This window comes from Leuresthes tenuis, unplaced genomic scaffold, assembly GCF_036924035.1.
Source record: "Leuresthes tenuis unplaced genomic scaffold, fLeuTen1.0.hap1 SCAF_14, whole genome shotgun sequence".
NCBI classification, from domain to species: domain Eukaryota; kingdom Metazoa; phylum Chordata; class Actinopteri; order Atheriniformes; family Atherinopsidae; genus Leuresthes; species Leuresthes tenuis.
The window spans coordinates 24,553,100-24,575,420 of record NW_027325368.1 but is presented as its reverse complement, the minus strand read 5'-3'; the positions used below and the strand labels follow the sequence as shown (position 1 = coordinate 24,575,420).

The following is a 22,321-nucleotide window of genomic DNA, read 5'->3' as shown; positions in this document are numbered from 1 at the left end:
TAAAGTAGTAATTTCAACATCATGAAAAGTATTAAGAAATTGAACAACACCCAGCAAGAGGTACGAGCCAAGAGATTCACAGTTTCTGTCTCTTTAGTCATTTGTGCAGGAACACATCATTACAGAACAATCAGAGTTTTTCGGAATGTCATTAGAGTTCATCAGGTCAAATAAGAGACACATGTCATCATATGACATTAAAATGGCCGCTTCCCGTGGGAAAATTCAACAACAAATTATGATAAATGACTGAAAGAAGAACACAGCATAGACTAACAATGAAAACAAAAACAGAAGTGTCGATTTTCCTTCTTTTCCTCTTCTTCTTTTTATTGAACCAGTGATCATGTGTGAATCTCATATTAACAATTTCAGCCTGTCCCCTTTTTAACATTTGGCACATGGTTGCTATGGTGAGCTGATGAATTAAAAAGCTGTAAAGCCAGTAATTAGCGCCCTCATGTGGAAAGATGTAAAACATTATTTAAGCTGGGAAAAAAAAAAATACACCCATCAATAAGAGAATTCATATTATATTTCAGATCCGAAATGAATGAAACGTACTCCTTTTTAACAGCTCCAATATGAAAAAAACTTGTCAAAGTGTAGCATGTGGGCATTCATGCAGGGACGCATCAGATCTGACCTGTACAGGTAAATGTATTTCAAGTCACCATCACCAGAAGCTTATTGGCATGTCTTACAGTATGTGGACCAGGATTCATGAAGAATTACAGTCAAGTTCATCTAAAACCATAGCTAATGGCTTTTAGTCCTATACACAAGTTTAAAATGAATCATCTATTTTCACGTTCTCACAAGTTATTTCTGTTCCCATTTTTTCAACTCCAGGATCTCCCTGTGTTGTGCGTCCAGTGTCAGGGCTTGTACCAGTTCATAGAGCGCCGCAGGGCTCTCTCCCAGCTCTGGAGGACAGGGATGTACTCCCGACTTGGGCTGACAGCACCCTCTGTAGCTGCTCCTCGGGGCAGGAACTCCTTATCTGTACTCTGCAGCTTTTTCAACTCTTCATGGGTTTTCCAGAAGCCTGCAGAGACAGTCAAAGACTGATTGACACATGTACAAGGCCCTATAGATTCAGAATTTGGTACTGAGCTGTATATAGCTGATTAATAACTCAAATTACCGTATTTTTCGGACCATAAGTCGCACTTAAAATCCTTTAATTTTCTCAAAAATCTACATTGCACCTTAAAATGCGGTGCGCCTAATGTATGATTTAATTCTGGTTGTGCTTTCTGACCTAGAACCGATTTTATGTGGTACAAGGCGCTCAAAAATCTGTCAAAATGTTTTAGCACGACCTTGGTAAGCAACGAAGCTGCACTGATTGATGGATTGAGCATTACGGCCACCGTAGTCACGAGCCTCGTGGAGTAATACGGTCTGTGCTTCAACATTAAGGTGTGTGCATTCATTCATTTTCTATACCCGCTGCCCCAGAAATGGCTCCTGTTAAGAGACATGCTTACGAAGCAGATTTCAAACTCAGCGCTATCGGTCACGGAGTACCACAAGTGAGACTTATCTGAGTTTTGTTTAATTTAATGCGCCTCATAACCCGGTGCGCTTTATAGGCCGAAAAATACGGTAGTAGAAAAACTATTTCTGTCCTCCAATCTAAGAATCCTTGGTCGTCAGAAACAGGTTCACTTTATTATTCAGTTTTCAGGATCTTCCCTGTCTTCCCTTATAAGAACAAATCCATTGTTTGGTTTGAATTGATTAGGCACTGAATCCTTTGTGACAATCTAATGACATAATGTGTACACTTAAATAGAAATCAATAATTTTCATCGCCTAAGAAAAAAAAAAGACAGCATCTCTTCATTTTGCGTCAGCTAAAAGGAAAAAAGGGGTGTTGTATCAAAAATTTTCAAATGGGAAACTGTCATGAGCTGTAGTGTTTATTCATGGGGAAAAAACACAAGAAGGAAGAGCCTGAGCCTGATTGCTCAGTGAAGCTGCTTCTCATCTCCTCTTCAACTGATTCACTTTATGCTGAGCAACATTTCAAATTCATACTTTTGGATTTGGACTTCTTGCTGCACTCTCTGCGTGTAGACCACGTTTTTCTGGTGGCTGACGGCTTTGCTTTGCGGTAAGACGTATTGCGTCACTTCCTGTTGCTTTGTGTGTGCACTGTGACAGTTCTCGCTCTTCTTGAACTACTAATAATCACCTTATTTCTCCCTATAATTTACACATCTTGCATAGTTAACTCTATCCCATACTTGTTATATTCTAACGCTCACTCTTACAGATCTTTAGTTTTTATTTTTCACTTTTTAGCGGTGTGTCTGGTTCTCTAGCTTAGCATGGCTACCAGTTCTCTTCCTCTATCTCCTGCTTTCACCTGCTCCGTGTGTCAGATGTTTAGTTACTCCTCTGCCTCCTTTAGTGGTAATGGTACATGTAACAAATGTAGTCTTTTTGTAGTTTTGGAGGCAAGGTTATCTGAATTGGAAGCTCGGCTCTGCACTGTTGAAAACCACCCGATTGCGAGCCAGGCCCCTTTAGTCAGTGTGGAGCCACCTAGCGTAGCTAGCTCTGTTAGTCGTCCCCGAGCAGCCGGGACTTAAGAGTGGCTGGGTGACTGTCAGGAACAGGAGTCATAGTCCTAAAGTCAAGCCCGTGGTTCACCATCAACCTGTCCACGTTTCAAATAGATTTTCTCCACTCAGCGACACACCCGCTGAGGACAAAACCCTGGTAATTGGCAGCTCTATAGTCAGAAACGTGGCATTAGAGACACCAGCGACCATAGTCAAATGCATTCCAGGGGCCAGAGCGGGCGACATAGAATCCTATTTAAAACTGCTGGCTAAGGATAAGCGTAAATACGGTAAAATAGTTATTCACGTCGGCGGTAATGACACCCGGTTACGCCAATCGGAGGTCACTAAAATTAATGTTGCATCGGTGTGTAATTTTGCCAAAACAATGTCGGACTCCGTAGTTTTCTCTGGACCCCTGCCAAATCTGACCAGTGATGACATGTTTAGCCGCATGTCCTCATTCAATCGCTGGTTGTCTAGATGGTGTCCAGCAAACAACGTGGGCTACATAGATAATTGGCAATCTTTCTGGGGAAAACCTGGTCTGATGAGGAGAGACGGCATCCATCCCACTTTGGAAGGAGCTCTTCTAATTTCTAGAAATATGGACGAATTTAAAAACATGACATCCCAGGGTTGAGACCAGGATGCAGAGTTGTAGTCTTACACACTTCTCTGCGGCTTCCCACCTGATGCTGCCCCCCCCTCAATCAAAAAACACAAAAGGAGTAAATCCTCTTGTGCAAAAAAAATTTAAAACAAAAACTTTAACTGAACAAAAACATCAAACTATTAAATGTGGTTTGCTGAATATTAGATCTCTCCCTTTGAAGTCTCTGTTAGTGAATGATTTGATTTGTGATCATCATATTGATATATTTTGTCTTACAGAAACCTGGCTGCAGCAGGAGGATCATGTTAGCATTAATGAATCAACTCCTTCTGACTATTTAAATGTTCATGTTCCTCGAACCACAGGCAGAGGAGGAGGAGTGGCAGCTATCTTCAGATCAGGGTTACTAATCAGTCCTAGACCCAAGATTAGTTTTAGCTCTTTTGAATCTCTGATTCTCAGTTTTTCCCACCCAAAGTGGAAATCACAAAAACCTCTTGTGTTTGTTGTTGTGTATCGTCCACCTGGCCCTTATTCTGAGTTTCTCTCTGAATTCTCAGAGTTTTTATCCCAGTTAGTGCTGAGTACAGATAAAGTCATTGTAGTGGGTGACTTTAATATTCATGTAGATGTTGAAAATATACTAAATATTAACTTTAATTCTATATTAGACTCTATTGGATTTTCTCAAAGTGTTCACAGACCTACTCACTGCCTTAATCATACCCTTGACCTTGTGCTGACTTATGGCATTGAGAGTGAACAGTTAACAGTGTTCCCTCATAATCCTGTCTTGTCTGACCATTTTTTAATAACTTTTGAATTTACATTACTTGACTACACGGTTTCTGAGAAGAATTCTACATATAGAAGGTGTCTGTCAGAGAATGCTGTAACCAGATTTAAAGAGTTAATTTCATCATCCTTTTCTTCACTGCCATGTGCTGATATGACAGAGGACGGCTACCTACATTTTACTCCAGTAATACTTGACTCTCTTGTTGACAGCACTACAGCTTCAATGCGTACAACACTGGACAATGTTGCCCCTCTGAAAAGGAAGGTAATCAGTCAGAAGAGGTTGGCTCCTTGGTATAATTCACAGCTGCGTGTGTTAAAGCAGACTGCAAGAAAGCTGGAGAGACAGTGGCGTTCCTCTAATTTAGAAGAGTCTCAATTAGTCTGGAAAGATAGTTTAATAACGTATAAGAAAGCACTTCGTAAAGCTAGAACTGCTTATTATTCATTATTGATAGAAGAGAATAAGAATAATCCCAGGTTTCTTTTCAGCACTGTTGCCAGGCTGACAAAGAGTCCGAGCTCTGTTGAGCCATGTATTCCTTTAACTCTCAGCAGTGATGATTTCATGAGATTCTTCATCAATAAAATTGTTTCTATCAGAGAGAAGATTAATGGAATCCTTCCCATTATTATCACTGATGTATCATCAAGTAGAGGAGCTTTAGAAGTATCTTTCGAACCTGAATTGTATTTAGACAGCTTCTGTCCAGTTGATCTTTCTGAGCTAACAACAGCAATAGTCTCTTCTAAACCATCAACTTGTATGTTAGACCCAATCCCAACCAGACTGTTCAAGGAGGTTTTCCCCTTAATTGACACTTCCATATTGGATTTGATCAATCGGTCTTTGTTGATAGGATATGTACCTCAGACTTTTAAGGTTGCTGTAATTAAACCTTTACTTAAAAAACCTACTCTTGATTCAGAAGTGTTGGCTAATTATCGACCTATATCCAATCTCCCTTTTTTGTCCAAAGTTCTTGAAAAAATAGTTGCAGTTCAACTTTGTGATCATTTACATAGAAATAATCTGTTTGAAGAGTTTCAGTCAGGATTCAGAGTGCATCATAGCACAGAAACGGCACTGGTGAAAGTTACCAATGATCTCCTGTTAGCTTCTGATAGCGGACTTGTTTCTGTGCTTGTCCTGTTGGATCTCAGTGCTGCATTTGATACGATCGATCACAGCATTCTGTTACAGAGACTTGAACATGTTATTGGGATTAAAGGAACTGCATTAGGCTGGTTTAAGTCATATTTATCTGATAGATTCCAGTTTGTTCTTGTAAATGAAGAATCTTCCTCACACGTTGGAGTAAGTCATGGAGTTCCTCAGGGTTCTGTGCTTGGACCGATTCTTTTTACTTTATATATGCTTCCATTAGGTAACATTATTAGACAGCATGGCCTAAATTTCCATTGTTATGCTGATGATACTCAGCTGTACTTATCTATGAAACCAGATGAAACCTACAGGTTGGTCAGACTACAAGCCTGTCTTAAAGACATAAAGACCTGGATGACTCAGAACTGTCTGCTTTTAAATTCAGACAAAACTGAAGTTGTTCTCTTTGGACCTGAGCGCTTCAGGGAGAAATTTTCTAGTTATATAGTTACTCTAGATGGTATTTCCTTGGCTTCTAGTTCTACAGTGAGGAACCTTGGAGTTATTTTTGACCAGAATTTATCATTTGACGTACATATAAAACTGGTATCTAGGACTGCCTTCTTTCACCTTCGTAATATTGTTAAAATCAGGAACATCCTGTCTCAGGGTGATGCAGAGAAACTAGTTCATGCATTTGTTACTTCAAGATTGGACTACTGTAATTCCTTATTATTGGGCTGTCCCACATATTCTCTGAAAAGCCTCCAGCTGATCCAAAATGCTGCAGCCAGAGTTCTGATGAGAACTAACAGGAGAGATCATGTTTCTCCAGTTTTAGCTTCTCTTCATTGGCTCCCTGTTAAATTCAGAATAGAATTTAAGATTCTTCTTCTCACATATAAAGCTCTTAATGACCGAGCTCCATCATATCTTAAAGATCTCATTGTAAGATATTTTCCTAACAGAGCACTTCGCTCCCAAACTGCAGGTTTACTTGTTGTTCCCAGAGTTTCTAAAAGTAGAATGGGAGGTAGAGCCTTCAGTTATCAGGCCCCTCTCTTGTGGAATAAGCTGCCAGTAAATGTCCGGGAAGCAGAGACCCTTTCCACTTTTAAGATTAGGCTTAAAACTTTTCTTTTCGATAAAGCTTATAGTTAGGGATGGCTCAGGTAATCCTGAAACATCCCATAGTTAAGCTGCTATAGGCTTAGACTGCTGGGGGACCTCATCTGTCACACCTTTCCTCACTTTGCTCTCTTTTTCCCCTGTTTAATTTCACAATTGATTTTATGTACATGTGACATTATTGTGATTATTAACCTATGTTTCCCTGTTCCAACAGATATCCTTTGAATGGCGTTATGGTGTTTTTCCCCCCTCTTTTCCCTCTTTTCTGTCTTCTCAAACCCCAGCTGGTCGAGGCGGATGGCCACCCTTCCTGAGTCTGGTTCTGCCAGAGGTTTCTTCCTGTTAAAAGGGAGTCGTTCCTTTCCACAGTCGCCACAGGCACGCTCAGGACGGGAGATTGGACTGAAGACAAGTTTCGGTGCAATCTGTTGGTTTCCTTAGCTAGGATATTAATTTTTTGAATTGGCTCTATATGAATTAATTGGATTATGATTACAATGAATTGAATTCCAATTGGCTTGAATTGGACTATATTACTTAAGTGCCTTGAGATGACAATTGTTGTAATCTGGCGCTATATAAATAAAATTGAATTGAATTGAATTGAATACCCGACACAGCTGCACGTTTACTTCCGTAACCTCAACGCTCAAAGACATCAGATCTACTTCTCAAAAAAGCATTTCATAGACAATAAGCACAGCACTTGGAAAATGTATGTGTGTATATCATTAGAGTGACTGCATACCCACTCCAAGCCCAGCAACAAAAGCGGCCCCCAGGCAAGACATCTCCTGGTGTTGGGGTCTGACTACTTTTCTACCAAACAGATCTGCGGTCAGCTGCATGACAAAGTCATTGGAGGAAACACCGCCATCCACCCTGAGATGGGGAGAAAGAAAGTGCTCAGTGAAACTTCCAAGTCGCTTTTTTGTAACGGTTTCAGAGAAACAGACATTTATATGTATACTCAACAGAAAACTGACTGTAATCAGACATTTTTAACTAATAAAGTGGATAAAAAAAAGAAAAGATGTACCTGATCTTTGTGATGGGAATGCAAGTCTCTCTTAGCATTGTCTCGTATAGCTGCTTGTTTCTGAAAAGATAAATATGAATTAAAGGAGAGACTATCCGTTAGGGTAGAATAAAATGTGAAGATCTTGAAACAGAAACTGTGTTTGCAAAGTGATTTACCTGAAGGCGACAGACTCAAGAATGGAGCGGACCAGATGGCTTTTGGTGGTCGAAGGTTTGAGGCCCATGAAGGAAGCACATGCTTTAGGATCATTCAGCGGAGCCTTTAATGAAGTGCATCAAATGTCAAAATATAATAAAAAGGTTAGAAAGTTTAAGAAACATTCTTAAGGTCTTTTTGCAACAAAGTCAAAGTCACTCAGATCGGCATGACTGCGGCCACACTGTCTGCAGACAGCTGCTTGGTTACTGTGCACAGTACTTTATACGATCACAGGAAAATTGATAATTGAGAAAACACTTACAAGAGCCCATTTGCAAAGGAAAGAAGAAAGAAGAAAAAAGAGACAACTATGTTACAGACAGTCAAACTAAATGGTAACTACTACATAGTATTTACCTGAATCATGTGTGTTCTTACATGTTTTTAGAATCATGCACCGTATTTACCTGCAGGCCACTGAAGGAAGGGACGAAGCACACTCCGTCTGAGTCGCTGACACTGTAAGCCATAGCGCTGGTCTCTCGGATGTCAGAAAAGAGCTCTGCAACAACACAAAGAGGCGTCACACACAACCTGTGACTTTGTAAGTCACTATGCAAAGAAGACCGTGTCATGAATAGCCTTGCACCATTCCAGCATTGTACTTCTGCAATTATCAAAAGTCCAGTCGCAGCTCCTGCATAGTGACACCTCACTGCTCACTAGAGATGCACCGATACGATATTTGGATCAGATATCGGTACCGATATCGAAGAAAATTCGAGATCGGGTATCGGTTATAATGGGCCGATCTATATCGCCCATTTTTTTAAAAAAAAAAGAACTCTCTTCATCCTGTCCAGCATTGGCATTCATTCTGCCCCCTCTAGTGGTGAAAAAAAAACTTGGGACTACCTCTGATTTTTTTAAATTTTTTTTTTAGTTTTTACCAAGCTAGAGAAGCTATTGTTTTGTTCAGATGCTTTTATAATGGATGCTTAATTCCCATTTGCACTAAACTATAAAAAGAGCTGATTGCTATTTATTTTGAAAGTCTACCAACCAAGCTAGTGAAGCTATTGTTTTTTTTTCTAAATTTCAGCTCCTTTATTATTTAAGATTTTGTTTTACATTGGATTTTGAATCCCTAATTGCACTGACTGAACCAGTTACACTTGTTATATTTTTATGGTTAAGATTGTTTGCACAATTATTAAATAAATAAGTAATTCAGTCTATTTAAATCTGTTTATTTGTTTTTTTTTTTAAAAATAGGAAAGAAATGTTTAGGTCAACTCTGATGTTGCCTTGCACAAAAGAATGATCCCAGTCTTTTCCACACAATGAAACTTACCGTTTGTTACCATAATTCTGCGCTGTTTTTCTGTATCGCTATTGGTCAGTATCGGCAAGGCTAATTATTTTAAAAAATTAGATTGTATCAGGAGGCAAAAAAATCTGGATCGGGACATCCCTACTGCTCACCCAGCTCCTGCGCCCATTTGATGGCGGTGCCTGTGTCTGATGCATTTCCCTCCGCCAGGTACATCAACTCTGATCCAATCTTCCATCCAACAAGAGGATACAGACCTGCGGTGAGGAGCCGAGAGGTTTGAATAAGACTGTATGGGCAAATGGGAGTACATCTAAACGTGTGTGCTGTTCCGTACCTGCTACAGATGTATGTGGTTTGCTCCCAGTGTTGATGTCCATGAAGGTGCCTGTTCCCATGGTGATCTTTACATCACCAACATCAAAGCAGCACTCTCCAAACATGGCTGCCTGCTGGTCCGCCATCTACAGAAGAAAATATTAGTGGCAGCAGGTCTACAAGTCTTTAATAAGTCAAAAACGCTGTATTTAGTGGAAATTGTCACCTTTCCTGTTGGTCTGTTTTTGGAAGATTTCAAGTACTCTAAGTGAAAGAATTAGTGATTTTTTTTCATCCAGTGAATTTGGATGAAAAGCATCCACAGAACCAACCTGACAACATTCATAGTCACATTGTTAATACAAGTGTCTGAAAACATGGGAAAAATCTCTACTCAGGTTTTCACTGATGTGTTGACTTCTGATGAGTAACAGATAACAGTCAGCAGAGACAGCTGCTCTGGGAGGACTGGGTGTTAAAAAATGCTGCTTTATAAAAACAAACAGTGGTTCAGGTTTTTGATTTTCCAAATTTTGGCAACAAAATGTCAAGCCACATTTCAGGCAGTTTTCACAGACAACCATTACTGGTACATGCTGAAATTCGGGCTAGTTGTGCTACCAAAGAACACACCAGTCTGTAGAATGCTCTTTGTGTTTGCAGTGAACATTATATTTCTGTGTGTTTTGTTTAGGTGTTTAGAGGCTAACATTAAGAGTTCTTGCATATATGGCCAATTATCTACTTCTGTTTTTTTTTTGGTTTCAAATTTAAAGACCTTCACCTGGACTAATACACTGTACAGGTTTGTCGTGTTGGGAGCTAAAAAAAGACCCTATAAAAGGAGCTCCAATAACTAAACTGATTGTAGTTCCTGCTGTGTGTACACAGAAAAGAGGAGAGACAGCCTCCAACAGTGCAAACAACGAAATGCTTCCTGTGGGTTGCAAAAGCTTATTTTGAGTTATATAGGGAAAGATAATGACCAGAGGACCTTTTCCCTCAGAAAAACATTGCTCAACTTCACTTCTCTTTGTCTACTTTTTTTTCTCAATAATTTCAGAAAGTTCTTGTATGTGTTCTTATGTTTTTTGTTATGTATTCTGTGGCTCAACTAAACAGGGATTCAAACTCCATCTATCCATCCATTTTCTATACCCGCTTAATCCGTCGGTCGGGTCACGGGGGGGCTGGAGCCTATCCCAGCGGTCATCGGGCAAGAGGTGGGGTGCACCCTGGACAGGTTGCCAGTCCATTACAGGGCTACACAGAGACAAACGAAACAAACAACCACACACGCTCACACTCATACCTAAGGACAATTTTAGAGTCATACCAGTACCCGGAGAGAACCCACGCATACACGGGGAGAACATGCAAACTCCACACAGAAAGGCCCCAGGTGGGGATCGAACCTGGATTCAAACTCTTCATTCAAATAGTTGAAAATATTCAGCCATAGCATGTGAAACCAGATTAATGCTGGTGGTTTGTCCGTGTCTGGGGCTATGATCATTGGTCAGGTCTTATCAGATTAAATAAGACTTTTCATTTGATAAACTTTACACATGCTCACCTGTGTAAACGACAAACCCACAGAAAGTGACCGTAAAAATGGTAAATCTCTACAGATATTCTATTTGTAATGTTATCACAACACATATAGTAATATTTCAAGGTTGTCAGTTGCTAATACAAGCTAACTTAATCGCCTTTCTACATTACACCAGAGCTATTTACTAGTTGCCAGTAAAGGCACTTTTCCTCAAAATAGGCTAGATTACCTTGATTTTTGGGCCTATCAACAATTTAACCCCTGATACAGCAGATGAAAAGAAAAATATTGTGTAATTTTCCTTTAAAATGTCAAACACTTATCCTTTCTTATAAGGATAAGTGTTTATAAGGATGAGAAGGGATAGTAAGAGCTAAGCAATAAGTAATGAGTGCTTTTTATACCAATTTTATACCATTCATTTTTTTTCAAGATTCTTATAATGAGTGACAAATTAACTGCAGCTGACTGGCTAAACAACTCTGAAACAACCTTAATATATTATAAAACATAGAGACATGCTGGGAGATAATAGAATGTATGAAGCCAAGATGCTGACTCACCACTGACATTATGGGAATGGACACTCCGAAGATTGATGGGTCAGTGGAGCCGAAGTAATGTCTGATGCACCATGAAAGAGAAACCAGATAAGATGCATTATCTCACACTCTTCATCAGCATTGTGGTCTGAAGGCAAACTGCAGGAACAGGACTTAGATCAACAACATCATGACATCTATGCTGAAATGATGTGCCATTTAGTTCACAGTAAAGCTTTCCTTAGAAATGTCACCTATTCAGTGTTGAAATGATTGAAAGGTTTTGATAAAGTCACTGTAAATTTCACTCAGAATTTCAAGTTAATGGTTACACTTTAATCAACACACTTAATTGCTCATCAGACAGAATAATAAAACACAGCGATGGGTTATAAACAGAACAACGAACAAAAGATACAGCTGGGTCACACCTCATATATAAGTGACAGTTTAGAATGACGGCCCCACAGTAAGATGGTACGAATTAGGAAATTAAATCAGGGGACAGTTTGATGAGATTGTGAAGTGGCATGGAGTCAACAAAGTTGTTTTTGCCATCACTGCAGATTCAATCCGATGGGGCTCAGGCAGCAATCACCCACGTGAACTAATCATTTTGCATTGACTTAAACTGTGATTTCCAACCAAAAGGAAAGCAAAATTATTTTTTAATTTCTCACTGTAATGTCTTTTCCTCCTCATTTAATGCTTGAGTATTCATCTCAAGACACCTTGAGTGGATCAAGGCCAGCATGTTGATAACTGTTAACTTAGAGTGCTACGATAACTTCAGTCATTTGATAATAAATAGCCGACTGTAACTAAGGGGGCAGAGTGGCCGTTTTTTAAAGGGAGGGTCATTGGTTCGGTCTCCAACTTCCCCAACCCAAATGTTGAATTATTGTTGGGTAAGATAACAAAAAAAACATCCCACACTGCCCCGAAATGTGTTCCTCTTTTGTTTGTTGCTTTGGATAAAATGGTTTGCTAAATTAGTATAATGTAATTAATGATTAAAAGAGGTTTTATACTCAGTGTGATTTTTTTATCTATATGCTAAACACTACAAGGTTTGTTTAGAAAAAAGCTCATACAGAGATGAAAGATGGGCAAACAAATAACCCATCTATCTCTAATGTCTGGACTCTTATCACTTCAGTGTCACAGGCAAGTTTCAACATGGCTGATTCCTTGTATCAAGCCAAGTTAAACACACTCAATGAAATCTATTTCTGCCATATTGTAATTTATGAAAAGGTCTAAAATATCTTCGGACACATTTTTTGTCCCCCAAACATTTGGGACAGACTCAGCCTCATAAAAGTATTTAGATGTATTTTTGATTTTCAAAAGTGTTCGTACACCACAGCAGGGTAATTTCTCATTAATGACTTGATCCATTGAAAATCAGATTAGAAAATAGTTAATGGTCATTTATCATGAAAGGTCACATGGCTGAGTTATGTTAATCTAAATGACATAACCTCCATACTTGAATTCAGGTGCATATCATAGAGAATAGGCCTTGGAGGATGCCTCTGCAGTGCGCGATATCCTTAAAATACTTTTTTCTGGATAAGAAAACCATTAAAATGTTACTTATCATTCCCAGCAAATTTTTGACTCACCCTGTGCTTTCGACTTTCGGGAAAATAGAGAGAGGCAAAGACACAAGAGAGCAGAGAAACCCACTCCAACACATCTGTGAAATAAGTCACATGACAAAGAATAAAATAAAAAACTACACACACACACACACCCCCCCGCCCGCCCACCCACACACACTATCCGCCCGTCCACCCACCCACACACACACACACACACACACACACACACACATAAATAAAGACCCTAACAACAAACCCAGAATAAAATGTGTGTAACTGATATTCACCAGACCTGATAGGAATCAAAAATTCCAGTTGAACTTGCATTAGAGCAATCTGTTGCATGGACGTGACCTGAAACAGAGGTGGGAACACAAACCAGCAAATTATTTTCTTCCAGGTAATAAAAAACGTTTGCATGAGGTCCAGCTCATTTTTTTCAACTTTGACCTCTCACATGTGGGTGAGGTGAAACATTCCTTAGAAATTTTAGCTGTTCAGTCATGCAAGGGGATTGGAGAGACAAAAACACTCTGTCTGGGTCTTAATATCCTGTTCGACACTCTGTGAGATGCAATTCATTGTACAAAATGATACATTACTGCACTATTTCCAACGGACACTGTGCTCAGATGGAGGTGGCTCAGCATAAACAATGCCACCCACCTTTCGTGAGTTTGAAAAGGAGCCAGGTGTCTATTGTCCCAAAGCAGCAGTTTCCCTCATCGATAGCTTGACAAATCTGGAGAAAGATAGAAACATGATAAACGTGAGGGGGGAGGACCATCGTATAATACAGATTATGTTGTTATGTAATGACCCTTGAGATTGTTTGTTGCACAAGAAGTTTGCTTTGAAAATTAACAGAATCGCATATAAGTGTGAATTTTTAATTAATTAATTTTTAATTAATTAATTTAATTGAACTCTTTATAATTACTAAATATACATTAAGTTAAATAAAACAATACATTATATATATATATATATATATATATAAATAAAGGTATACTGCAAGTCTTCTGAAGATGGAAAAAGTGGTGCAGAAGGCAACACTAAAATACAACTGAGAACTAACCCATTAGCAGAGAATGTAACATTGATCAACAATATTGATCATTTCTTGGGTTAACTGTAAAATCTTTAAGGCAACATTCATGAAGTAAACATGACATTGCATATTTTACTTTAGGTTTTAACTAAACGTAGCCCCACATTTCAACTGTGCAACTGGCCTCCAATTTTAAATGACCAAATTAGCTTTTTCATTTTACTTCTAGGTTTTGTAATGTGGCCCTGTGTTGAACTGGCGACCTGTCCAGTGTGTATGCCTTATACCCAATGGCAACTGGGATAGACTCCAGCACCCCCCCCCCCCCCCCCCCCCCACGCATAATACATGGAAGCTGCATAATACATGGAAACAAATTTGTACTTGTATTTACAAATACTTGTCCACAGTATCTGATTGTCAACTCAACTTTGACAAATATTTGACTTTCACCACCTTCATCACACCATGGATTGCCTGAGATAGTTGAAAAACATAGTATGAAAAATACAACATGAAAGAGTTTGAAGTTCAAGTATTTTATCTAGAACCTGAGTGATATTCTCAGCTGGCTGACATAGGCCCGTCTCAGATGTTGTCAGACTCCACGGCACCCTACGATATTTTCCAGAAGGGTTTGGCGACTTCCATCCAAGAGTGATTGCTGCCCCTGGATCTTCCACCGTACCTTGACGCCCTCATCGCCCTGGCTATCCGGACGGATAACTGTCTCAAGGAGGTCAAGGCTCTCCAGGGAGGACGCCCGCAGATGACAAGGCACCTCCAACACAATCCCGCCGCCTCCTGGACGGCTCCGGAACAGTTGTCGCTTGATCGAAGCCAATCTTGCCCCCACGTTGGAGGAGAGGAACCCATGCAGGCGGGCGGCACTCGGCTCTCTCAGGAGGAGCGAAAGCACCTTGCTAAAGAGGGGCGGTGTTTTTACTGCGGGGAATCTGGCCATCTAGTTGCCGTCTGTCCGGCCAAGTCCACTCGGTTAGGTAACTGAACCCTTAGCATCAGCCTCTTCTGCTCGTGTTTTGACCTCCGTTCAGGTAAAACACAACACCACAGCCATCACCATGGATGCTTTAATTGACTCTGGGGCTGATCAGAGTTTAATGGACTGGGGTTTAGCCAAGAGACTGGGGCTCAAAGCAAAGACTATAGCACAACCCATTAAGGCTAGTGCCTTAAATGGTGATGAACTGATCACGATCACACACACCACAGAATCTGCAGTGCTAACCATCAATAACCACTCTGAACTGATTAACTTTTTTCTGTATCACTCGGCCACACGCACATTAGTACTGGGACATCCATGGCTTGTTAAACATAATCCTCGTGTAGACTGGTCAACGGGCAAGATTATTTGTTGGGGTAGAAACTGTAAAGGAAGATGTCTAAAGTAGAAATCACTCAATTCCACTGCCTCAATATTTAACACTGTTTCTGCTCACCCAGTCACAGAGTCCCAGTACCCGGATCTGACTTCTGTTCCCTCCTGTTACCATCACCTCAAGGAGGTCTTTAATGGAGTAAAAGCCACATCCCTTCCTCCGCATCGTCGATATGACTGCGCCATCGACATGACTGCGCAATCGACCTCATTCTGGGCTCCACCATTCCCAAGGGGCGGTTGTACTTGGTGTCAGAACCTGAACGCCAAGCCATGAAGGAATACATCGAGTCTTCACTGAAGGCGGGACTAATTCGTCTGTCCTCGTCACCTGAGGGAGCTGGTTTCTTCTTTGTTAATAAAAAGGATGGTTCTCTGAGACCATGCATAGACTATAGTCCACTTAATGAGATCACAATTAAGAATCGTTATCCTCTTCCACTCATGTCCTCTGTTTTTGACCAGCTTCAGCAGGCCAAGGTGTTTACCAAGTTGGACTTACGTAATGCCTATCATCTGAATCAGAGAAGGGGATGAGTGGAAGACTGGGTTTAACACCCCTAGCGGTCATTACGAGTACTTGGTCATGCCATTTGGACTAACAAATGCTACTGCTGTATTCCAAGCTATGATAAATTATTTATGTTTACCTTGATGATATTTTTGATTTACGCACCTGACCTTGAAATACACAAACGCCATGTTAGCTTAGTCCTGCAGAGACTTTTGACAACCATCTGTATGTAAAGGCAGAAAAAAAGTGAGTTTTATGCCAACACCATCTCCTTTCTGGGCTTTATCGTAGCCCCTAGAAGGTTTCAGATGGATCTGGCTAAAGTTAGCGCTGTGGCCAACGCCAGATAGTCGCAAAAAAGTGCAGCAATTCTTGGGGTTTGCTAACTTTTACAGGTGATTTATCGGGGCTTTAGCACCATAGCAGCTCCTCTTCATGCACTAACATGTCCTCATGTCCGTTTCAACTAGTCTCCGGAGTCGGAAACAGCATTCCAAGACCTCAAGCGCCACTTCACCTCTGCGCCCATACTGGCTCTTCAAGATCCTCAGCGACAATTTGTGGTGGAGGTGGATGCATCCAATGATGGGATCGGGGCGGTTCTTTCTCAAAGATCTGAGGGTGGCAAGATGCATCCCTGCACCTTTCTGTCCCGGCATCTCAGCTCTGCAGAAAGGAATTATGATGTCGGCAACTGGGAACTTCTGGCAGTGAAAGTCGTCCTGGAAGAATGGAGACATTGGTTGGAGGGAGCCCTGCATCCATGTATTGTTTGGACAGACCACAGGAACCTTGAGTATATCAGGCATGCTAAGAGACTAAATTCTCGCCAGACCAGGTGGGCTTTGTTTTTTAATCAATTTTGCCTCATGCTGTCTTACAGGCCGGGGTTGCGAAATGTCAAACCAGACGCCCTGTCTCGTCTCTACGACCCTGAGCCTGTTGCCAAGGAACCTGAACCCATTCTTCTGCTTAACTGTGTGGTTGGAGCGGTTGCCTGGCAGATACAACATCAGGCAAGCAGGCGAATGGTGGGGCGCCACCACCTAGGGGTTGCCCAGAGAATAATTTGTTTGTCCCGGTTTTGCGCCCACAGGTGATTCATTGGGCCCACACCTCGCTGCTTATCTGCCATCCGGGATCTGGAGATCCATGTTTGTCATTTCTCAATGGTTCTGGTGGCCAACAATGGAATTGGGGGTCCAGGAGTACATTGAGGCATGTTCGGTCTGTGCTCGGAACTCCAGGTCATGCATGAGCCTTCTGCATCCTCTACCCATTCCCTCCAGACCATGGTTGGACATCTCAATGCACTTAGCCACTGGGCTCCAGGTCTCCAAAGGTAACACCATGGTTCTGACCGTGGTGGATCGTTTTTCTAAAATGGCATTCTTCATTGCCTTGTCCAAGTTGCCCTCAGCCATAGAGACTGCAGAGATCATGATGCAACATGTTTTGAGAATCCATGGTTTTCCCAGGGACATCGTATCAGACCGGGGGCCCCAGTTCATCTCCCGGTTCTGGAAGGAGTTTTGTTGGCTCATTGGTGCCACAGCAAGTCTGACGTCTGGAACAGAAGCCAACGGCCAGACCAAACACCTGAATCAGCAACTGGAAACCAGCCTCCGATGCCTGGTGTCCCAGAATTCGTCTTCGTGGAGCACCCACCTGGTCTGGGTGGAATTTGCCCACAACTCGCTGCCTACCTCTGCCAAAGGTCTGTCTCCCTTTAAATGCAGTTTGTCGGTCCATTTCCCATCTCCAAGATCACCAGTCCTGCCACCATTCATCTACGTCTACCCAGGTCCCTCCATGTACATCACACCTTCCATGTCACAGGTCAAGCCCACCAAAGAAAGTCCCATGGTTCCACCCACCAAGCCCCCACCGCCTCTGGAGGCCACAGACGGAGGTCTCCTCTACAAGGTCAAGAGACTGTTAGCAACAGAGGTCGGGGTAAACAATTTCTAGTGGACTGGGAGGGATACGGGCCCGAGGAGAGACAATGGGTCCTACAGAGCCACATCGCTGACCCCTCCCTCATTCAGGACTTTTACAGGGAACATCCCGAGCTGCCTGGACCATCGGGAGTCGGTCCTAGAACGGGGTGGCGGGGGTGGGGTGTTCTGTCACACCATGGTGAGGTCTTTTGATTTTTAGTTGGTAATGTCTTGTCATTTCCCGTTTTATTTTGAAGGATTAATTCTCCTTTCTCGTTTCAGGACACTTGCCCTTCCTCTTGTGTCACCAGTCTGATTGTCTTCCCTGATCCCCAAGTGTTTCCACCTGTTCCCCATTTCCCTCCATGTGTATTTATAGTCCACGTCTCCCTCTGTCCTGTGCCAGTGTGTTTCGTTACAAACCTTGTGTGCGTACGATCATAGCAAACTCAAGCCTTGATCCAAGCCATAGCGAGCAGCATTTTTTCCCTCCAACAGAGTGGTTTTCATTTTGTAAGTTTTGAGTCATAGTTATAGTTTAGCCTTGTCAAGTTTCATAGTATTTTGGTTTCCTCTGTAAGGAGTGATTTTGGTTTCTCTTTAATTAAGAGAGCGTCTTTATTTATTGTTAAAGTTCTCTTTTTGTTTTCCTCCTAGAGAGATTATTATTTTGATAAATTTCATAGCCACTCTTCTCTCTCCATAGTTATTGAGAGAAGTGTGTTAGAATTTTTCGTAGCCTGTTTATTTCTCTGACTTGGAGATTATTAAATAAGAACTACTTATTGTAAAAATCCCTGCGCCGGGTCGCGAGAGTAGTCAGGATTTTTTGGAGGTACGTGTCAGGCTACGTAGGGGTCCGCGCCGACGGTGTATCTGAAGCATAAACTAGGCTTAATCTGTCAATTAAAACCTAAATAGTATCTGCTGCTGCATCCTTTCCTTGCTTGGTCACGCCCAACCACCTGGCATGCAGCACACAATGTGCTCAATACGTCACACTGTTGTAACTCATCACAGACACTGGACCATGATGGTGGCAGTTTCAACACAGGGGCTTGGTGGTCCAAACGTAGAGATGACATATGGGTGTATTTTAAAGGGGAACTCCAGTATTTTTAAACCTAGACCTTATTTCTGGCATGAAATACATTTATCTACTCAGCGAGAACAGTTTGGTGAAAGTTGGCGTCCTTCGGAAGATATTTAGATTCCTCAAGATCCATATAACGGAGTGAACGGGGCTTGGACGATGCAGCCTCTCAATAAGGCATTATCTGTCTTTATTTCACCAATATTTTAAGACGAATTATGATGAACGCGTACTATTGCACTGTTAACTCATAGTTGCAATGTTGTTGTTATGGGTAACTATCGGGGGGCTTATAGAGGGCTTTCTACACACTCGTCTCCTGCGATGATGTCATAGATGTGCGCTGCTGCAGCACAGCTTATTTACTCTGTGCTCTGTGACAGTCGGCTAACTTCGCACGAAGTTTGCTACTGATAGTTTTGTGCAACATGGCAGGATATTTATCAGATTTTGACGATGTGGATGACAACTTTGAGTATGATGGACGTCCTTACCGGAGTGAATGAGCTGTGCTGCAGCGGCGGGCAGAATTCATTAGCTTATGTGTGTGTTACTTTAGCAGCATGTCTTGGCTGTCTTTCTTACACAAGCTCCCATGGCAACTGCTCACACAGCTGAGACTGCTTATAAGGGCAGAGCCAAGATGGCTGCCCTACTATAACAGCTTTATGCCAGCCTGTATTATGTGTGCTCCTAATACAATATAGCACGACAGCCTCTGTCTCAGCGGGCGGTAGCTTGGCACCCATCAAAATTTCTTCAGAAATTTTCTAGTTTATTATATTACTTTGTTTTATAACAAGTTAAAGATAGAGTGGGGTTATATGATGTTTGTTTTTACACAAAATGTGCATCTGGCAGACAAGACCAAATTGAGCATATGTGTTCCTCATCCTCATCAGTCACTCATATTTGGGGCATGTGTATGTTCATTGTACTTTGACTTTGACATTGTACATTGAAATAAAGCCACAATTGCCAAAGTAGAATATTTTTGCTTTTGGCTTGATTCCACTGTTACCACTTTATCTGTGTGTAATGAACAATCCTTAGATCAGAAAGTATTTGCCGTTGGGTGGAAACCTTATGTCTAAAACCATTCCTTTATTATTGTAATTACTGGTGAAAATAGCCGATCTGCAAGCTCACAATGTTTTGCAATGTGTTGAACTTATAGATCTGCTATTGTCACAACTTATGTGTGACACTGCCCAACAGCAATCTCCAATACTTAGTGACCTAAATTAATTTGTTAAAAGACTATTGTTCTTTAAGATAAGTTCTTTTTTTAGATTAAAACTAGACAAACCTATTTTGAGTTTTCGTTGACTAAGACCTTTTTGAGTTTTCGTCGACTAAAACTGGACTAAAACTATCACATATAGAAGTGACTAAAATTTGACTAAAACTAATAAGCATTTTAGTCCAAAAGACTAAGACTAAATCTAAGATGGTTGTCAAAAGCAACACTGACCAAAACAAGACTTTTTTTTTCCCTTGGCAGAATATAAAACAGGAAGAGCCACTTGAAGTAATCTAACAAACAAACAACTGTACTCGGTTCGTCACAAGCATCTGCAGAGTGCTTTGGCCCATTAGATTCTAAGCATATAAAAGCAGGAGTGATTTGAACTCCAGTACTTCTCAGTACTGTTTGCAGTACCTGCTCACAATACAGCTGAGCTGACAGTCAAGCTCTGTTTATGCTGAGTTGAAAACTGATTTGTGAAATTCATTGCAATAAAATTTATAAACCCACCCTTTCCTCTTTCTATTATAACTCTGACACAGTGTGTTACATATATGATATCTGAACATATTACTCTTTAAACATCTAGTAACAGATGAGTTCTAATTTGATTTCTTGCCTTTTCACTCCCAAAATTAAATCATGATTTGTAAAGGTACTCAAAAAGGTACAGATTTTGCATCTCTGACTCACTTTCATGGTACAGGATCTGTTCCAGGACTTCACCAGGTCTGTAGCCCGTTGATCCTGCCAGGTGATGAAGTTATGGAAAGGAACTCCAGTTTTCCTGCCAAAGTGGAAATAAAATAAACCAGAGAATCAACATGGATGGAATAATATGTCTACTGAGCTAAAACAGGTGTTTGGCCACATAGAGACTTTTTGATAAAACTAGTATTTTTAATAAATATATATCTACCTGTCCCAAGTTGTGAAGGTTGCTCGTTGAGTGGAGATGCCAAGAGCCTCTATCTGGGACATTTGTACTCCTGCATCTATGTCATGAGTACAATAACACAAGCTTAGACTCATAAAGATATTTAGAAATAAAATCAGGGAGGCATTGTAAACCCAAACTGCTCTAATTTGCATGTTAGAAATGCCACAAACGGTTTTCTAATGTATTGTGAACAAATCTTCACATTTAGTAACTGTAATGCAACAAAACAACTGCACCAGATACAACCTGCTACCTATTATATTATTATGATTCTTTTGTGTTCTTTGCTCTCTTTCAAAACAAAACCATAACTTTAGACATTAACGTCTACTGTAGTGTCAACATTCTTTCACGATATGCATTTGTTAAATAGAGTACTTATTTCCCATATAACATGAATTCCATCCAGTCTAATCGCTTGGTACAGTTGCAGGTGGATGTGTTAACAGAATGTTGAGCAGCTGTACCTCTCACAGCTCCCTTGACCACAGCAATAAAGCCTTTCCACAGTACATCTGGGTCCATTTCCACATGTCCCACCTCTGGATACATGAGGAAAATCTGACAGGAAGGATTAAGAGAAAAACAATAGAAAACTATCTTTATATGCTGGAAAGAACCAGGTTTGTGTTTGCGTGCATGTGTGTGTATTCAAAGATTTCTGTAGATGAGATAATAGACACAGTTTAAGAGAGCAGTGAATACCTTGTTTGTGCATGATCCTCTGATCTTTGCCTCCTTGTCATACACATGACATCTGATTGACGTTGTTCCAACATCCACCGAGAGAATAAAACTTTCCTTTTTAAAACCGTTCCTCCGACTGCCCATGATTTATAAAGATGTTCTTTTATTTCGTACATCTATCACATGTCCTCCATGGTGAGCTCGTACAGGTCTAGCTTAAAGCCTGTAAGGATAGTGTGACTTGATAGCGAACTAAATGATAAATGTGAACTGTCGCGCCGAGGCTGTAACTCGACCCTTGAACTACGGTTTCTTAGACGCCCAGTTCCAGTTTAACCTGTTCGGGAAAACATATTGATACAGTTTGTAGTAAACAAATGCTCACTGAGTGAACGGCACAGCGATTACCACAGTAATTCTGTGTGACAAACTGATAGAGCCAAATACACTTAAAGACAATGTCTATATACTCCAAACTGGTGTGCGCTTGAAATACAAATCTGGAATGGGAGTTCACCAACTCTGTGTTAAGTTTTAAGCTAGGATTACATGACTAGCTGTCAGTAAATATAATTGAATCGGTTGATAGTAAGATTCCCAATAGACAACTATGATTAAAGATCATTCAACTCTATCTAATATTTAGCAAATATGGGCTAATAAAAGTTAAAGCTCCAACAT

General features: G+C 40.9%; 1 protein-coding gene across 1 annotated transcript; it reads right to left on the bottom strand.

Moving 5' to 3' along the window:
- Positions 1-384: 384 nt before the first annotated feature.
- On the bottom strand, positions 385-22,103 carry gk5 (glycerol kinase 5). The gene is made up of 16 exons (XM_072362999.1): positions 21,659-22,103; positions 21,421-21,514; positions 20,933-21,008; positions 20,707-20,800; positions 14,269-14,292; positions 13,431-13,551; positions 13,057-13,118; positions 12,786-12,859; positions 11,179-11,239; positions 9,080-9,206; positions 8,895-8,999; positions 7,877-7,971; positions 7,427-7,530; positions 7,269-7,328; positions 6,978-7,111; positions 385-1,048 (listed from the first exon to the last, which is right to left on the bottom strand). The coding sequence occupies exons 1-16, from the start codon at positions 21,782-21,784 to the stop codon at positions 879-881; spliced, it is 1,527 nt and encodes a 508-aa protein (XP_072219100.1). The 5' UTR covers positions 21,785-22,103; the 3' UTR covers positions 385-878.
- Between the last annotated feature and the right edge of the window lie 218 nt (positions 22,104-22,321).

Excerpts from the sequence above, each read along its gene's own strand:
- gk5 (XM_072362999.1), bottom strand. The coding sequence starts at position 21,784 with ATGGGCAGTCGGAGGAACGGTTTTAAAAAGGAAAGTTTTATTCTCTCG. Across the intron at positions 20,801-20,932 it reads ACCTTCACAACTTGGGACAG|GAAAACTGGAGTTCCTTTCC; the intron begins GTAGATATATAT and ends CCACTTTGGCAG. Across the intron at positions 13,552-14,268 it reads TCCATGGTGTGATGAAGGTG|ATGGTCCTCCCCCCTCACGT; the intron begins GTGAAAGTCAAA and ends CTGTATTATACG.